This window comes from Pipistrellus kuhlii, unplaced genomic scaffold (genome assembly GCF_014108245.1).
Source record: "Pipistrellus kuhlii isolate mPipKuh1 unplaced genomic scaffold, mPipKuh1.p scaffold_m20_p_25, whole genome shotgun sequence".
NCBI classification, from domain to species: domain Eukaryota; kingdom Metazoa; phylum Chordata; class Mammalia; order Chiroptera; family Vespertilionidae; genus Pipistrellus; species Pipistrellus kuhlii.
The window spans coordinates 1,029,272-1,042,436 of NW_023425524.1; the positions used below are offsets into that span (position 1 = coordinate 1,029,272).

The 13,165-nt window shown below is 60.7% G+C and overlaps 1 protein-coding gene across 1 annotated transcript; it reads right to left on the bottom strand.

Annotated features, from left to right (window-relative positions):
- Positions 1 to 208: 208 nt before the first annotated feature.
- On the bottom strand, positions 209 to 7,877 carry ZP4 (zona pellucida glycoprotein 4). Its single transcript, XM_036453371.1, has 13 exons — positions 7,589 to 7,877; positions 5,031 to 5,255; positions 4,699 to 4,820; positions 4,513 to 4,615; positions 3,904 to 4,053; positions 3,097 to 3,284; positions 2,849 to 2,946; positions 2,169 to 2,299; positions 1,796 to 1,985; positions 1,563 to 1,710; positions 1,309 to 1,384; positions 470 to 586; positions 209 to 300 (listed from the first exon to the last, which is right to left on the bottom strand). Exons 1-13 carry the CDS (start codon positions 7,875 to 7,877, stop codon positions 209 to 211), a joined length of 1,929 nt encoding a protein of 642 aa, XP_036309264.1.
- Positions 7,878 to 13,165: the final 5,288 nt, after the last annotated feature.

A 13,165-nucleotide genomic window follows, 5' to 3' on the forward strand; every position in this document is an offset into this window, starting at 1 on the left:
CCAGGCGCCTGTCAGGGCTGCCGGGGGAGGAAGGTAGAGAGCCACAGGTGTTACTGTTCGTGGTACGTCGCACCCCTTCCTCGATCTCCAGCTGGGAAGGAGAGATGCCAACCGCAGACAGACAACGAGCTACCCAGAGACCACCCAATGAGACGCGGGCACTGGCTGCTGAGGAAATCACATTTATTAGTGCGTTTGGTCCGGGAACTCAGCTCCATTTCTTCACGGCCAGGTAGGTCACGCCCAGAACTCCTACGATGAGGGTCCCCGAGAGGCCAGCCACCCACAAGGCCTGGGGGTCTCCCGCAGCACCTGGCGGGGAGGAGGGGAGGGGAGGTGACGGCGGTGACCGGGGCTGCCACCTGATGGTGAGGGAGGGGGAGGAGGGGGGGGGAGGGGCAGAGGGGGAGAAGGAGGGAAAGCTTTGGTTTGCCTCCTGCCCCAGGCGGATGGTTACGTCTTCACTCACTGGAGTCTGTAGGAAGTTCTGTGGCAGGGTCCTCGGAGGCCTGGAGCAGGATCATGGGGCCCAGGCTGGAAATGCTGGCGGTGCCGTTCGGGTCCTGGGCCTCAGAGCTTCTTCTCCCTGTCGGAGGAGGCGGGAGGGGGTGTTAGCATTTTGCACACGGGGTTGTGGGGGGTTAGGGTGCGAGAGTGATGCGAGTCAGGGTTCCTCAGCATGGACAGCTCTGCTCCAGGCCTGAAGCAAAGGCCATGTTAAATCCCATCCGATGAACCTCCAACGAGCAGGTCTTAAACCTCATTAGCACGGTAATAGGAATCTGAGCAAGACAGACTTCATGGAGCCGCTACCTCAGGGGCTCCAGAATGGGGGCATCCGGGTCATGTCAGGCTGCCCTGCCCTGCCCTTCTTTCCTGTATATTTATACAATAAATAGCTTATGAAGACCTCGATAGAAATAACTGGCGATGGTTCACAGAGTAGAGCTTTGTTTGAATCCCACGTCTTTCGACGAAGCTGAAGTTGGTTCTAGTTTGAGAGGGATGTGGATTCAGTAGTGTTGGAGTCAGACATGCGACACTTAATAGGTTTGTGTGTGTGTGTGTGTGTGTGTGTGTGTGTGTGTATCGGGCCACGTGTAAGCCCTGGCTTAGTGACAATCCCTATGGAAAATGCCAAGGCCGAGAGTTGCTGGAGGATTTTAACTTCTGATGAGAAGGCCTGGGGTTTGGAAGCATCTAGAAGTCCTTGGAGAGGCCTCGTTCATAGGCTCATCTCCAGTCTGAGTCGCGTGCCCACGGGGTGGGAGGTCAGCCAGGACCCGTGTCGAGAGCTTGGATACTCACGCCTGGTCACAGGGCAGGCTGTGCAGGACGGGGACCCTGAAGGCCGGCAGACGGACACGCTGCAGTGCAGGAACACCTGGCAGCCGAGAGAGTGGAGGTCACGGCCCAGCCCCCCATCCTGAGAGACTGAGAGCCCCATCTTCCCGCTCTGTCCAGAGGGGTTAGAAGGTCCGAGGCAGCACCAGCAGCCGACCAGGGAGGCTATGGAGCTGGGGGTGCAGGGCCCTCCGGGGGGCAGGGAAGGAGCACCATACCGTCCCCCCGAGCGCCCGTCCGGCCCCCGCGTCCACGAAGCTGAAGGTGAAGATGCTGAACCGCTGGGTGTGGGACGGGAACGGCAGGCTCTCGTTCTCCGGGATGCGGATCAGCTGGGTCTGGTAGTTGTCTCCGGCGTAGGGGCATCTAAGCATGACACCCACAGTCAGGGGGCGGGGAGGGGGGGGGTCCTGGGGCAGGGCTGCCTCGGGCACAGGCGAGAGCCGCTCACCCGTCCACCAGCAGCGCCCACTGCGGCTGCTGCCCGGGGTCGGGGCCGGCCGTGGCCCAGCACTGACGCAGCAGCAGCCCCAGGCCAGGGTCGGTCCTGTGACGGAGGGCCACCTCCACGTAGATGGGGTCCCGGAGCAGCTTCACCACCGGGTAGTCCCCCGCGCTGTAGTAGGAGCTGTAGTTCCCATCTGCAAGAGGCCACGGTGAGGGGAGGCGGGGAGGCGGAGCCGGGACACCCGGGGCCGTGTGAGATGGGCCATCACCCGTGCCAACGCCTCTGGCCAGTGTCCCCATGGCTTGGGCAGGGTCTCCACGCCCCGGAGAGAGACAGGCTCGGGCTGCAGCCGAGCACTCGGCCAGGAGAGTCTCACCTTTGGCGATCTGAAGCTCCAGGGTGAGGGCTCCGGGCTGGCTCTTGGGAAGGGGCGGTGGGAGGAGGAAGACCTGGACATTGACTGGGAGGGCGCTACTGCTCACAGGGTAGGTGCAGCTGACGCGGAGTCTGCAGAGAAATGGGCGTCAGCCGCTTCCCGGCGGGCAGGGCCCCTGGCATGTCATGCTGGAGGAGTTACTAAGTACCAGGGGACATGCTTGTCAATATGATGGGCGTGGTTCCTGGCCTGGGGGTGGTGGAAGTGGGGGGCTCTATTTGAGTTGGGGAGACCACTGTGGAGAGGAGTCAATATTTAAGAGAGGAAGATGTCAGAAACGTCCGAGAACAGACATGGCCCTTAGAAACAGGCGTCTTCGGTGGAGAGTACAGTCAGGGAAGAACGTACAGGAATCTGATATGAAGATAGAACCAGAACGGAGGTCCTGGAGGGGAGACAGTTGACAAGAAACGTCTGGAGGCCAGAAACACTGGGGTCAGGCAGGTGACAGGTTCTCTGGTCACCAGGAAACGTCCTGTGAAGTCAGGGTCTGGGCACCAAGGACTCACTTACCAACCCTTGCTTTATGCCAGGAGGGCAGCTGTGCCCAGGGGAGCAGCTCTCCCCAGGGGAGCAGCTCTCCCCAGGGGAGCAGCGGTCAGGTGAGTGAAGGCCTTTACCTGAAGGTGCTGTCCCGGGTGATGGAGCCTCGGCTCCAGGTTCTCACATCCTGGGCTGCCACCAGCTCGTTTTCATAGACGGCCTGGTCCCCAGTGACCTGGGAGGGCAGAGGCAGGAGACGTGGCCCGCCTGCTGGCCAGGGCCCTGCCCCCAGCCCCTACTGGCCATGGGTGAGCTCTCCCGTCCTGGAGACCAGCCCCCTGGACGCAGCACCAGGAGACCCTTCCTGCCCAGAACCCCAGCTCACCCGTCTGGTGGTCCCGCAGGCCGTGAAGGGGAACCGGAACAGGGCGAAGGCCGGCGTGGCCACCAGGGGGCGGCATTCGCTGTCGTTCCCCAGGGCCAGGCGCACGGAGTCCAGGAGCAGGGGCGGCGAGGTGACGTTGCGGGCCACGGCCACGGAGAAGTGGCCATCCCGGCTGCAGCGGGAGGTCACTGCAACAGCAGAGGCTGCTCAGGGGCGTCTCCGCCGGCAACGGCCGGCTGCCCGGGACCCCAAGAGTTCCGTTATGTCCACGGCGCCCCCCAGAGGGTGGCACGGGTGGCCGGGACTGGGTGCCGGTCCAGCTGCCTACTCCCGGCTCAGGACCCTTCACGGGTGCCTCCCTCTGTCACCTCAGTGGCTCTTGTTCGCTATCTTTAGAGCTTAGGACAGAGGGGCCTGCACCCACTTGCACTGAGAAACCTCAGTGGGATGCGGGGTGGGATGTGGGGTGTGGAGACCCTGTGCCCCCCCCCCTCCCGCCCCCGGCCGGGGCAGGCCATTCCGGGCTCACCCAGGTGGTGCCTACACTGGACTTGGCTTCCAGGCGGCATTCATGTTATTGTTTTTTTTAAATATATTTTATTGATTTTTTTGCAGAGAGGAAGGGAGAGGGATAGGGAGTTAGGAACATGGATGAGAGAGAGAGAAACATCGATCAGCTGCCTCCAGCCCCTGGTCCCGCCCAGCACCTGCCTCCTGATGGGGAGTAGGTGGGTGACCAGCCCTCCCCCAGGCTCAGCTGCAGGTAACAGGCAGTTTCCCCCGCCGCCCGCAGAGAAGCCGCCTCACCTGTGTTTCCATAGTAACAGGCCCTGCTGCCCGGGTGGTAGCAGCAGCCCAGCGCCTTGCAGGCCTGGGGATCGGAGGAAGCCGGGGCGCAGGGCAGCCTGTCGCCCGCGGGGACCGAGTCGCACAGGTGAGCGCCCAGCACGTCGCGGCCTGGAGGGTGGGGAGCAGAGCCGCTGGGCTGGGCCAGAGCCGGGCTGCAGGGGTCCCTGTCCCACCTGCGGTGAGTCCCGGGGATGCGGCCAATCGGGGCCAGCTGGGAGAGACCCCGAACTCGGGCCTTCCTGAGAAGGAAGGTCTAACGAGATCCCGAGAAGCTGGGGCTCCTGACTGTCCTGCCAGGGACGTGTCTCCTGTGGGGGTGCCCTCCGCCAGGACCGGCATTCCCGCCGCCTTCCTGATCAGCAGGGTCTGGGCGGGCCTGGAACCCCGTTTATCAGCGTTGCCCCTTTAGACCGGGGCCACAGGTGGAGGTGATCCGGAGGATGTGTGTGGGGGGAGGTCAGGCCCCGCCTTCGTTCATGAGTGGCAGGTGTCAATCACAAGGGGCAGGTGTCAATCACGAGGGGCAGGTGTCAATCACGAGGGGCAGGTGTCAATCATAGCCCGTACCTGGGGGCCCCACGGGGCACCTGAGCAGCTGGGTCCTCGCCACCGTCTTGTGCCCGGCCGTGCCCGCCTGCTCCAGCCCCACGGGCATGACGTGCTGGGAACCCTGCAGAGACGGGCGGGCGTCAGCCTGGGGGCCGGACCGCTCGTGTATGTGTGGGGGGTCCCCCAGGCCCGGGTCCCACTCACCCACTCGGAGACGTAGCAGCCGCCGTAGGCCGCCTCCAGCACCAGGGCGCTGCCCGGGCCCGCCGTCACCCGCGTGCCGCAGCCGGAGTCGTTCTGCAGCCGGTGCGGCAGCCCGTGGTCGTCTGGGGGGGGCGGGGGAGGGCAAAGGTCCTGGGGGGCCAGTCACCACGGCGACCGGGCAGGAGCGGCCAGCTCCACGGGACCACCCACCGTCCAGGAGAGGAGCCCGAGGGCCCCTGGGAGGACAGGAGGAAGGAGGAGGCTGAGGGGGGGGAGGGAGCCATTGCCCAGCACAGGGGGTCCAGGCCAGAGGGGTCTGGGTGCAGCCTTACCCCAGGCTATCAGCGCGGGAGGAGGCCCCGAGCCCGGGCCCTGGGGGTGCAGGGTGAACTGGAGGCCCTGGGCCCCGCAGTGCAGTTCACCCCCATCTCCCAGGGCCTCGGGCTCGGGCTGGCCGCTCAGGGCCAGAGACAGGGGCAGCCAGAGCAGCAGCGGGCACAGCCGCATGGCACGGCGGGGAGCGCAGTGCATGCCGCAGGCCGAGGCCGAGGGCGGTGCTGGAGCCGGAGGAGCCGGCGTCTGGGCGCCCGAGGGCCCCTTTTATGGGGAGAAGGTGTGGGTGCACAGCCGGCCCCGCAGGTGGGGCTCCCGTCGGCTCCCTCCGGCTCCTGGGACCCAGCCCGGCCGGCAGCTGCCCGGGGTTAAGCGGGTTAAGCATGGCGATCAGATCGAGGGCCCCCAGGGGCCAGGGAAACCTGGGGCCTGTTATCCGGAGGCTCCCACGGGGCCAGGGCAGAGCAGATGGCTCACCCTGCCCGTCGGGGCCTGCCCTGCTCTGCCGCCTGGAGCTGCAGCCCCCAGGCAGGGTCCCACCTGGCGGCCTCCATGTTCCCGTCTGTCATGTGGGCACAGGAGCCCCTGGTGGGAGCGTGTGTGTTGCGTGGTCAGGGCCTGCAGGACCCTTTTCCGTGCCCACAGGTGCCAAGCTTTCCCGAGAAGCCACGGCACCACGGGCCTGACTTGAGATCCCAGGAAAATGCCCGCCAGCCCCTGGGGAACGCTGACAGGGCGTTCCCTGGTCCCAAGAGGCCAGCCCGGAGTCCTGACAGGCCCCGGAGCCTGTCTCGGTCCTCGACGTGCTCAGCGACATCCCCTCAAGGACTGGGGGTTCTGGCTCCCTGTGCTCCCTGCCCCACTCAGTCACAGCGCCAGGCCAGGCGGCGGGGCACCCTGAGAGGTGTAGGGATGGGGACCCACTACCCTGGGAGGAGACCACAGGGACTCCCACCTCTGTGCTCCCGTGAACTCCTAGCCTCGTGTTTACGCTCTGAAACCATCTCCCACGCTGGCTAAACATCTCAGCCAAAGCATAGAATTGTCGGCCGGTGTGGCTCAGCCATGGAGCGTCCCCGTGTGAACCAGGAGATCACGGTTCCATTCCCGGTCAGGGCACATGCCCATGTTGTGGGCTCCATCCCCAGTAGGGGGCGTGCAGGGGGCAGCCGATCCATGATTCTCTCTCCTCATGGAGGTGTGAGCCCTGTCAGTGAGTTAACAGCTTTTCCATCTGCAAAATGGAGATGGCTGTTGACCTTCCTCTAAAAACCTCGGTGTTGTCCCCTGTTGAAATGGGACGCAATGAGTCTGTTGTTATTTCTACTGAAGCCTCGTGGGGGTGTTTCATTTTGCACAACAATGAGATTCTATATATCTAAATATCTATACATCTAAGATCTATACATCTATGTCTATATCTATATATCTCAGATATATCAGATATCCTGGGTATGTCTTTGAAAACCAGATATATGTTAGTTTTTCATTCATTGGGGGAAATTCCATATCTGACATCCTACATCTGTGGTCGGCAAACTGCGGCTCGCGAGTTAGGGGTGACCAGTTAGGCAGGCAGAGTGGTTAGGGCAATCAGGCAGGCCGGTGAGTAGTTAGGGGTGATTAGACAGGCAGGCAGAGTGGTTAGGGGCGATCAGGCAGGCCAGAAGGCGAGCAGTTAGGAGCCAGCGGTCCCAGATGGTGAGAGGGATGTCTGACTGCTGGTTTAGGCCCGATCCCACAGGGATCCCAGCAATTGGACATCCCCCGAGAGGTCCCGGATTGCGAGAGGGTGCAGGCCGGGCTGAGAGACCTCCTTCCAACCTCCAAGTGCGTGGATTTCGTGCCTCTAGGAATGCACAAAACACGGTGAAAAACCGCCCTTCTCAGGAGCACGCTCTCAGTCCATCGAGATGCCGCTTCCCAGCAGTTGCTGACAGTTGGGCTCAAATACACTCGCAGACATCCTTGAATCCTTGACAGGTCTGAGTGTTCTTTCACCGTAACACCTCCGCACCCTGCAGCTCACGGTGTGGAGACGGGGATTGCCGGTGACAGCTCTGAAATGGCCCGGGGACACCTCTCCCTGCCACGGCATAGACCCTTTGCGGTTTGGGCAGCAGCACAAGACGAGGCGAGACCAGACAGCGGCACAGCCCGCCACGGCCGCGAACAGCTTCCCAGATGCTGGAGGCAGAGGCAGCCTGTCGACCTCTTCCCCCCTCCCCCCCTCCCCCTGCCGGTCCCCGGGGCCCGCAGGGCACCCCCTGCTGGGCTAAAGACTCAGGAAAAGCAACCGCCAGGCCTTTGCTGCAAATGGAATCGATCTGGCAGGTCTGTGATGCAGAGGCCAGCCACACTGAACAGCGGGGAGTAAACACTAAGAAAACACACTATTACGCTGTTTGCAGATAAATAATGGCTGAGTAACGGGATGGCCCAGGGGTCCGGGCCGCCTGTCACAACCTGAGCTGGTTCGGCAGAGACGGCGGAGGCCTAGGGGAGCGTGGGTCCCGGTCCTGCCGGCAGCGAGGGGATCGGCAAGGCACCCACAGACCTCCACTCTGGCCCCCGTAAGCCAGCGGCTCATACTGGGCGGGAGGACCAGGAGGACACGGGGAGGAGGCGGAAGGGTAGTCCAATGGGCAGCTCACAGGCCATGGGGGCCGAGCATTGGCAAAGGCCTGTGGGTAGCGAGGGCTGGGGGTCCTCACAGGGCGGGCGGCTCTGGTCTCTGCAACGAGGTGGTCAGTCTCCCCAGGGCGACGGCAGCGCCCGGGCGGGGAGGAGGGGCCGGTTTCCAGGTGAGCCCCCCGGTCCCACGAGCCTTTACTCAGCGACGCCATCGCGGCTCACAGAGCGTGGCGGCTGCTTCTCACCGTCCTCGCGGGTCCCCAATAGTCTACACGGAGCGGCCAGATGGTGACGGTCTCTGAACGCATGGTCATCTGGCCACTTCGTGTGCATCCTATAGAATAAAAGGCTAATGTGCACATTGTCCCCTCGACCAGGAATTCCACCAGCAGGCAGGCCGGCCAACCGCCCATGTCCCCTGTCCCCTCCCTGTGGCCAGGCTGGCCGGACCTATCTATACACAAATTCATGCACCAGGCCTCTAATATATAGATAGATAGATAGATAGATAGATAGATAGATAGATATAAATAGATAGATAGATAGATATAAATAGATAGATATAGATATAGGTAGATATAGACTTATATAGATACACACACACACACACACACACACACACTCATACACACTGAGTGGCCAGATTATTATGCGTTCAGAGATCATCCTCATCTGGCCACCCAGTGCCTTTCCTCCGCCATCATAAGGGAAGCAACACATTGCTCTTTTTAGAATGAGTTTAACTCCGTTCTGGGCTTCCTATCAGCCAATCAATGATTTTAAAAAAACACACAGACCCTCGGAGACAGAGCGGATTTGAGATGTTTTAAGATTCCTGTTGGGCTTACAGTGAAAGCTGCTGTCAACAGCTGCAGGGCAAGGCGCGCGTCTGAGTCCCTCCCCCGCCCCCCACGATGTAGGTGGGCATGGAGGAGGGGGCAGGGGGCGGGTTGCTGGGGCCTGGGGCTCCGCAGCCAGAGGCCAGGCAGGGAAACCACGCGTGGGAGGAGGAACTGGGTTCTGGAGGTTGCCCTGGTCATTCCTCGTGAAAAATGGACGAGGAAGGTTATTCCGCCAGAGATTGTTCTGCCTTTACAGTTCTGTGTGTAACAAATGGCTTGTCAGGAGTGTGCGGAGCTGCAGGAAGCGTACACAGGGCGGTGTTTCGGGGAGAGGAAGAGGATTGCCGGGCCCCACCTCGGTCCCTGTGTTTTGAGTCAAAATGTGAGCTCCTTGCCCTGACCACCGGGGTGTTCAGCAGTTAGAGCGTCGGCCCATGGATGGAAGGGTCTTGGGTTTGATTCTCCGTCAGGGGCATGTTCAGTTCCAGCCCCCTGTCAGTCATGAGCAAAGAGGCAAAACGCCGATGGATACATCTTTTTTTAAAATTTATTTTTATTGATTTCAGAGAGGAAGGGAGAGGGAGAGAGAGAGAGAAACATCAGTGATGACAGAGAATCATGGACTGGCTGCCTCCTGCACCCTCTACTGAGGATCGAGCCTGCAACCCAGGCATGAGCCCTTGGCTGGAATCGAACCTGGGACCCTTCAGTCCGAAGGCCAACGCTCTATCCACTGAGCCACACCGGCTCAGGCTAAGGTAACCACTGTATGTGAGGGTTTTTGCTGATGAGGACTGGAGGGTGCATTTCTGTGGCCACAAAGAGGAAAACCTGCTCATTATTCAGGGACAGACTTTTAGATTCACCTGGAAAAAATAACTTTTAAACGTTTATATATTTTTATTGATTTCAGAGAGGAAGGGAGAGGGAAAAAGAGAGAGAGAAACATCGATGATGACAGAGAATCGTGGATTGGCTGCCTCCTGCACGTTCCTAAAAAGCAGTGTAGGTTTTGCCCTCACGGTCCTATTGACGATGGTAATTTTCTCCCCGCTCTTGGGTCATTGCCTCGTTTGGGGACGATCCTATGGGATATAAAGGATTTTCTGCCCAGGCCCGTGAAATAAGTCCGGGAAGAGGTTTCCAGTGTGCGGTGAACGTCGGGGACGAGTGGGTGGGAGCGCTGGGAGCACTGGGGAAGCTATTCTGTGTTCCTCTCTCGGATTCGCCAAGCAAACCCCCAGCCGGTCTTTGCATAAACAGCGGTGTTAGCCTGTGGGTCCCCAGGGGCCCCCTTTCCCCAGCCAGCCCGGCGGCAGGAGGCTCGGGGGACGGGGACGGGGGCGGGGGCGGGGAGGCGGGTGGCGCCCTGTCTGGGCGAGGCCCCTGGGGAGCCACAGCGTCTGCCGCGTGGGCTGCCCGCCAGGGGACCGCCCGCCCCGAGGCTGGCGCTCAGGCTGGCGCTCGGGCTCCCAGGGGCGCCATCAGCCTTCAGCTGTTTTCCTGGGCGGAGGCTGTTTACCAGGCTGGGCCTCCGAAGCTGGGTCGCCGGTCCCTGCTGGGAATGGAGCCCCGCCTGCCGCCCCCCCCCCCCACCCGTCTCTAAGGCTCTGAGTTCTCCTCTGAGGACAAGGCGCTTTGGGGTGAAGCCTCAGAGGGGGTTTTGGGGGGAGCCGGCAGGTGGCTCGCCCAGCACCTCTGCCCCCTGCGTTCCCATCAGGCCACCCATAACGGCCTGGCTTTCCTCGCTTTGGCCGGGTGGATGCCGGCCGTCCGGGGTTCCGTGCCCACGTGGCTTGGGTGCCTTCTGGGCAGGGCGGGAAGATGCCAGGGGCCCGCTCTGCTCTGATGGAGCTGGTGTCGGGGTGCCAGGCAGCAAACACACACACAGGCAGGATCCGGGAGCGGGCGGGGCACAGAATACAGCGGGCGGAGGACTGGCGGCCCCGTGGCTGCTGGGCCGGCGGACTGACCACATCTGCTCTCGGCCTGTCCGGCCTGTGTCTCCCGGGAGCTGCCAACGATGCTATTAGGCAGCTCACTTATGATACAAAGGATGCCGTTTGGTAAATTGCCTCTGAGCTAGGAGGGTCTTTTGTTTATTTAATATATTTTCTTGATTTTTTACAGAGAGGAAGGGAGAGGGAGAGAGTTAGAATCATCGATGAGAGAGAAACATCCATCAGCTGCCTCCCGCACCCCCCCCCCCCACCGGGGATGTGCCCGCAACCAAGGTACATGCCCTTGACCGGAATCGAACCTGGGACCCTTCAGTCCCCAGGCTGATGCTCTATCCACTGAGCCAAACCAGTTAGGACAGGAGGTTCTTTTTAAAAATAATAATAATAATGTTAATGATTTCAGAGAGAGGAAAGGAGAGGGAGAGAAACATCAACGATGACAGAGAATCACCGATCAGCTGCCTCCTGCACGCCCCTCACTGGGGATGGAGCCCACAACCCGGGCCTGTGCACTGACCGGGAATCGAACCCTGACCTCCTGGTTCGTAGGTCGATGCTCAACCCCCTGAGCCATGCAGCCGGGCTGTGACCGATGAATCTAACGGCCCATCTGTGCCTGGTGAGTGAGCTGTAACAGGCCTGGTGATCAGCCTTCCTTCCTGTCCCCTTAGTGTTAGCCTCTGGGGGGGGGGGGCGCGCGCAGGGATGGGGGGCGGAGAGAAAGGGGTGCAGGGGGACCCTCTCTGGAGAAAACCCAGGGGTTTGGCAAGGCTGTTATGACCCACACACCAGGCCCCGCTGAGTCTTCACAAGCCTCGTCTGCCGCCCCTGGAGCGCGTGTAGGAGGCACAGGGGCCGCTGGCCGCCGATGGCTGTCAGGGCGAGCAGCTGCGAGCGCTCCCTGGCGTTCGCGCGGCTGTTTGACACCCGCGGACGCTTTCAGACCGTGACTCAGTGCCCGCTGGGGCCCGAGGGCGCTGGGCCCCGGACGCCGTGCCTGGCACTGGCACTGGCGCTGTGGGTGTCCTCAGGGCTCGCCATTGCCCATGTGTGTGGGCATCCAGAACATCGGGCCCACGTGGCAGAGCAAGGCCCGGGGGCGGGGGGGGGGGGGGGGGGGGGGGAGGAATGGTGCCCAGGATGTGGCTGGGTGCGAGGAGGGTGTCCAGCAGGAGGCGCTGGAAGGCACGTGCGGGGGTGAGAGGGCCCTTCCCCCTGAGTGGGATCCACATCGTGTCTCTGTCGCTAGGAGCGCCGAAACCCGTGTGGCTCAGTGGATAGAGCGTCGGCCTCAGGACTGAAGGGCCCCAGGTTCGATTCCGGTCAAGAGCATGGACCTTGGTGGCGGGCACATCCCCGGTAGGGGGCGTGCAGGAGGCAGCTGGTCGATGTTTCTCTCTCATGGACGTTTCTAGTTCTCTATTTCTCTCCCTTCTTCTCTGTAAAAAAATCAATAAAATTAAATTTAAAAAAATCAAAAATTCTTCCAATTCTCTTCCTTTTGTTCCAACGGCTGCCTCGGAAGCAGCTGGGTGGGACCAGGAGAACGTGCCTCGAGGGTTTCCCTTCGGTCCGCGTGAGTTTCGGCAGGCGTCTGGCTGCCCGGGAATGCTGTGTGTTCCCGGAACAGGGGCATGCTGTCTCCAAAGACTTCGGTTCCGGGGATGCGGTTTTCCTCGTTAGAAGAAGCCCGGGCACCGTGTTCCCGTTTCCAAATGTCAAGCTCCGTTCCCGTTATTTGCATCTGAAACGAGCGAATTATAAAAACCCTCCGGGGCTGCGGGAACTGGGAAATGTCAGTGGGAATTCGCGGAGACAGCTTGATGGGGAACTGGGGAGAAGCAGGCTCATCGGGGACCCCCCCGCCCCCCAACACATTTCAAAAGGCAGAACAAGCCCTCGGGCGGGCGCTGGAGCTCAAAGCTCTCGGAGAAACCGTGAATGTTGAAAAGGGCTTTGCTGATTTTATTAAAACTTCCTGAAATAGAGCCCGAGAATTAACATTCCCTCCCAAGAACCAACTACCTACAAAGAGGAAACCTCTGCCCAGGGGGTGTGGGGCTCAGTGGTTGAGTGTGGACCTAGGAACGAGGAGGTCACAGTTCGAATCCCGGTCAAGGGCACAGGCCCGGCTTTCCGACTCCATCCCCAGTGGGGGGCGTGCAGGAGGCAGCCGGCCCATGATTCTCTCTCATCATGGATGTGTGTCTCTCTCTCTCCCTCTCCCTTACTCTCTGAAATCAATACAAATAGATTTAAAAAAAAAAAAAAAAAAAAAAAAAAAAAAAAAAAAAGAGGAAACTGCTGAAACCGGTGTGGCTCAGTGGTAGAGCGTTGGTCTGAGGACTGAAGGGTCCCGGGTTCAATTCTGGTCAAAGGCATGTACATTGGTTGCGGGCACATCCCCGGTAGGGGGCATGCAAGAGGCAGCTGGTCAATGATTCTCTCTCATCCATGTTTCTAGCTCTCTATCTCTCCTCTCCCTTCCTCTCTGTGAAAAATCAATAAAATATATATTTTTTTAAAAAAAAAAAAGAGGAAGCTTCTATTGTCCAGGCAACCTATGCCCATCTATATATATAAAAGCCTAGCGATGGGAACGCCAGTACAACTGGAACAACCAATCACTATGACATGCATCGTGGCAGCCAACTGGCCTGATGAGGGCCCTGACCAGCCCCGCCCCCCCCACAACCA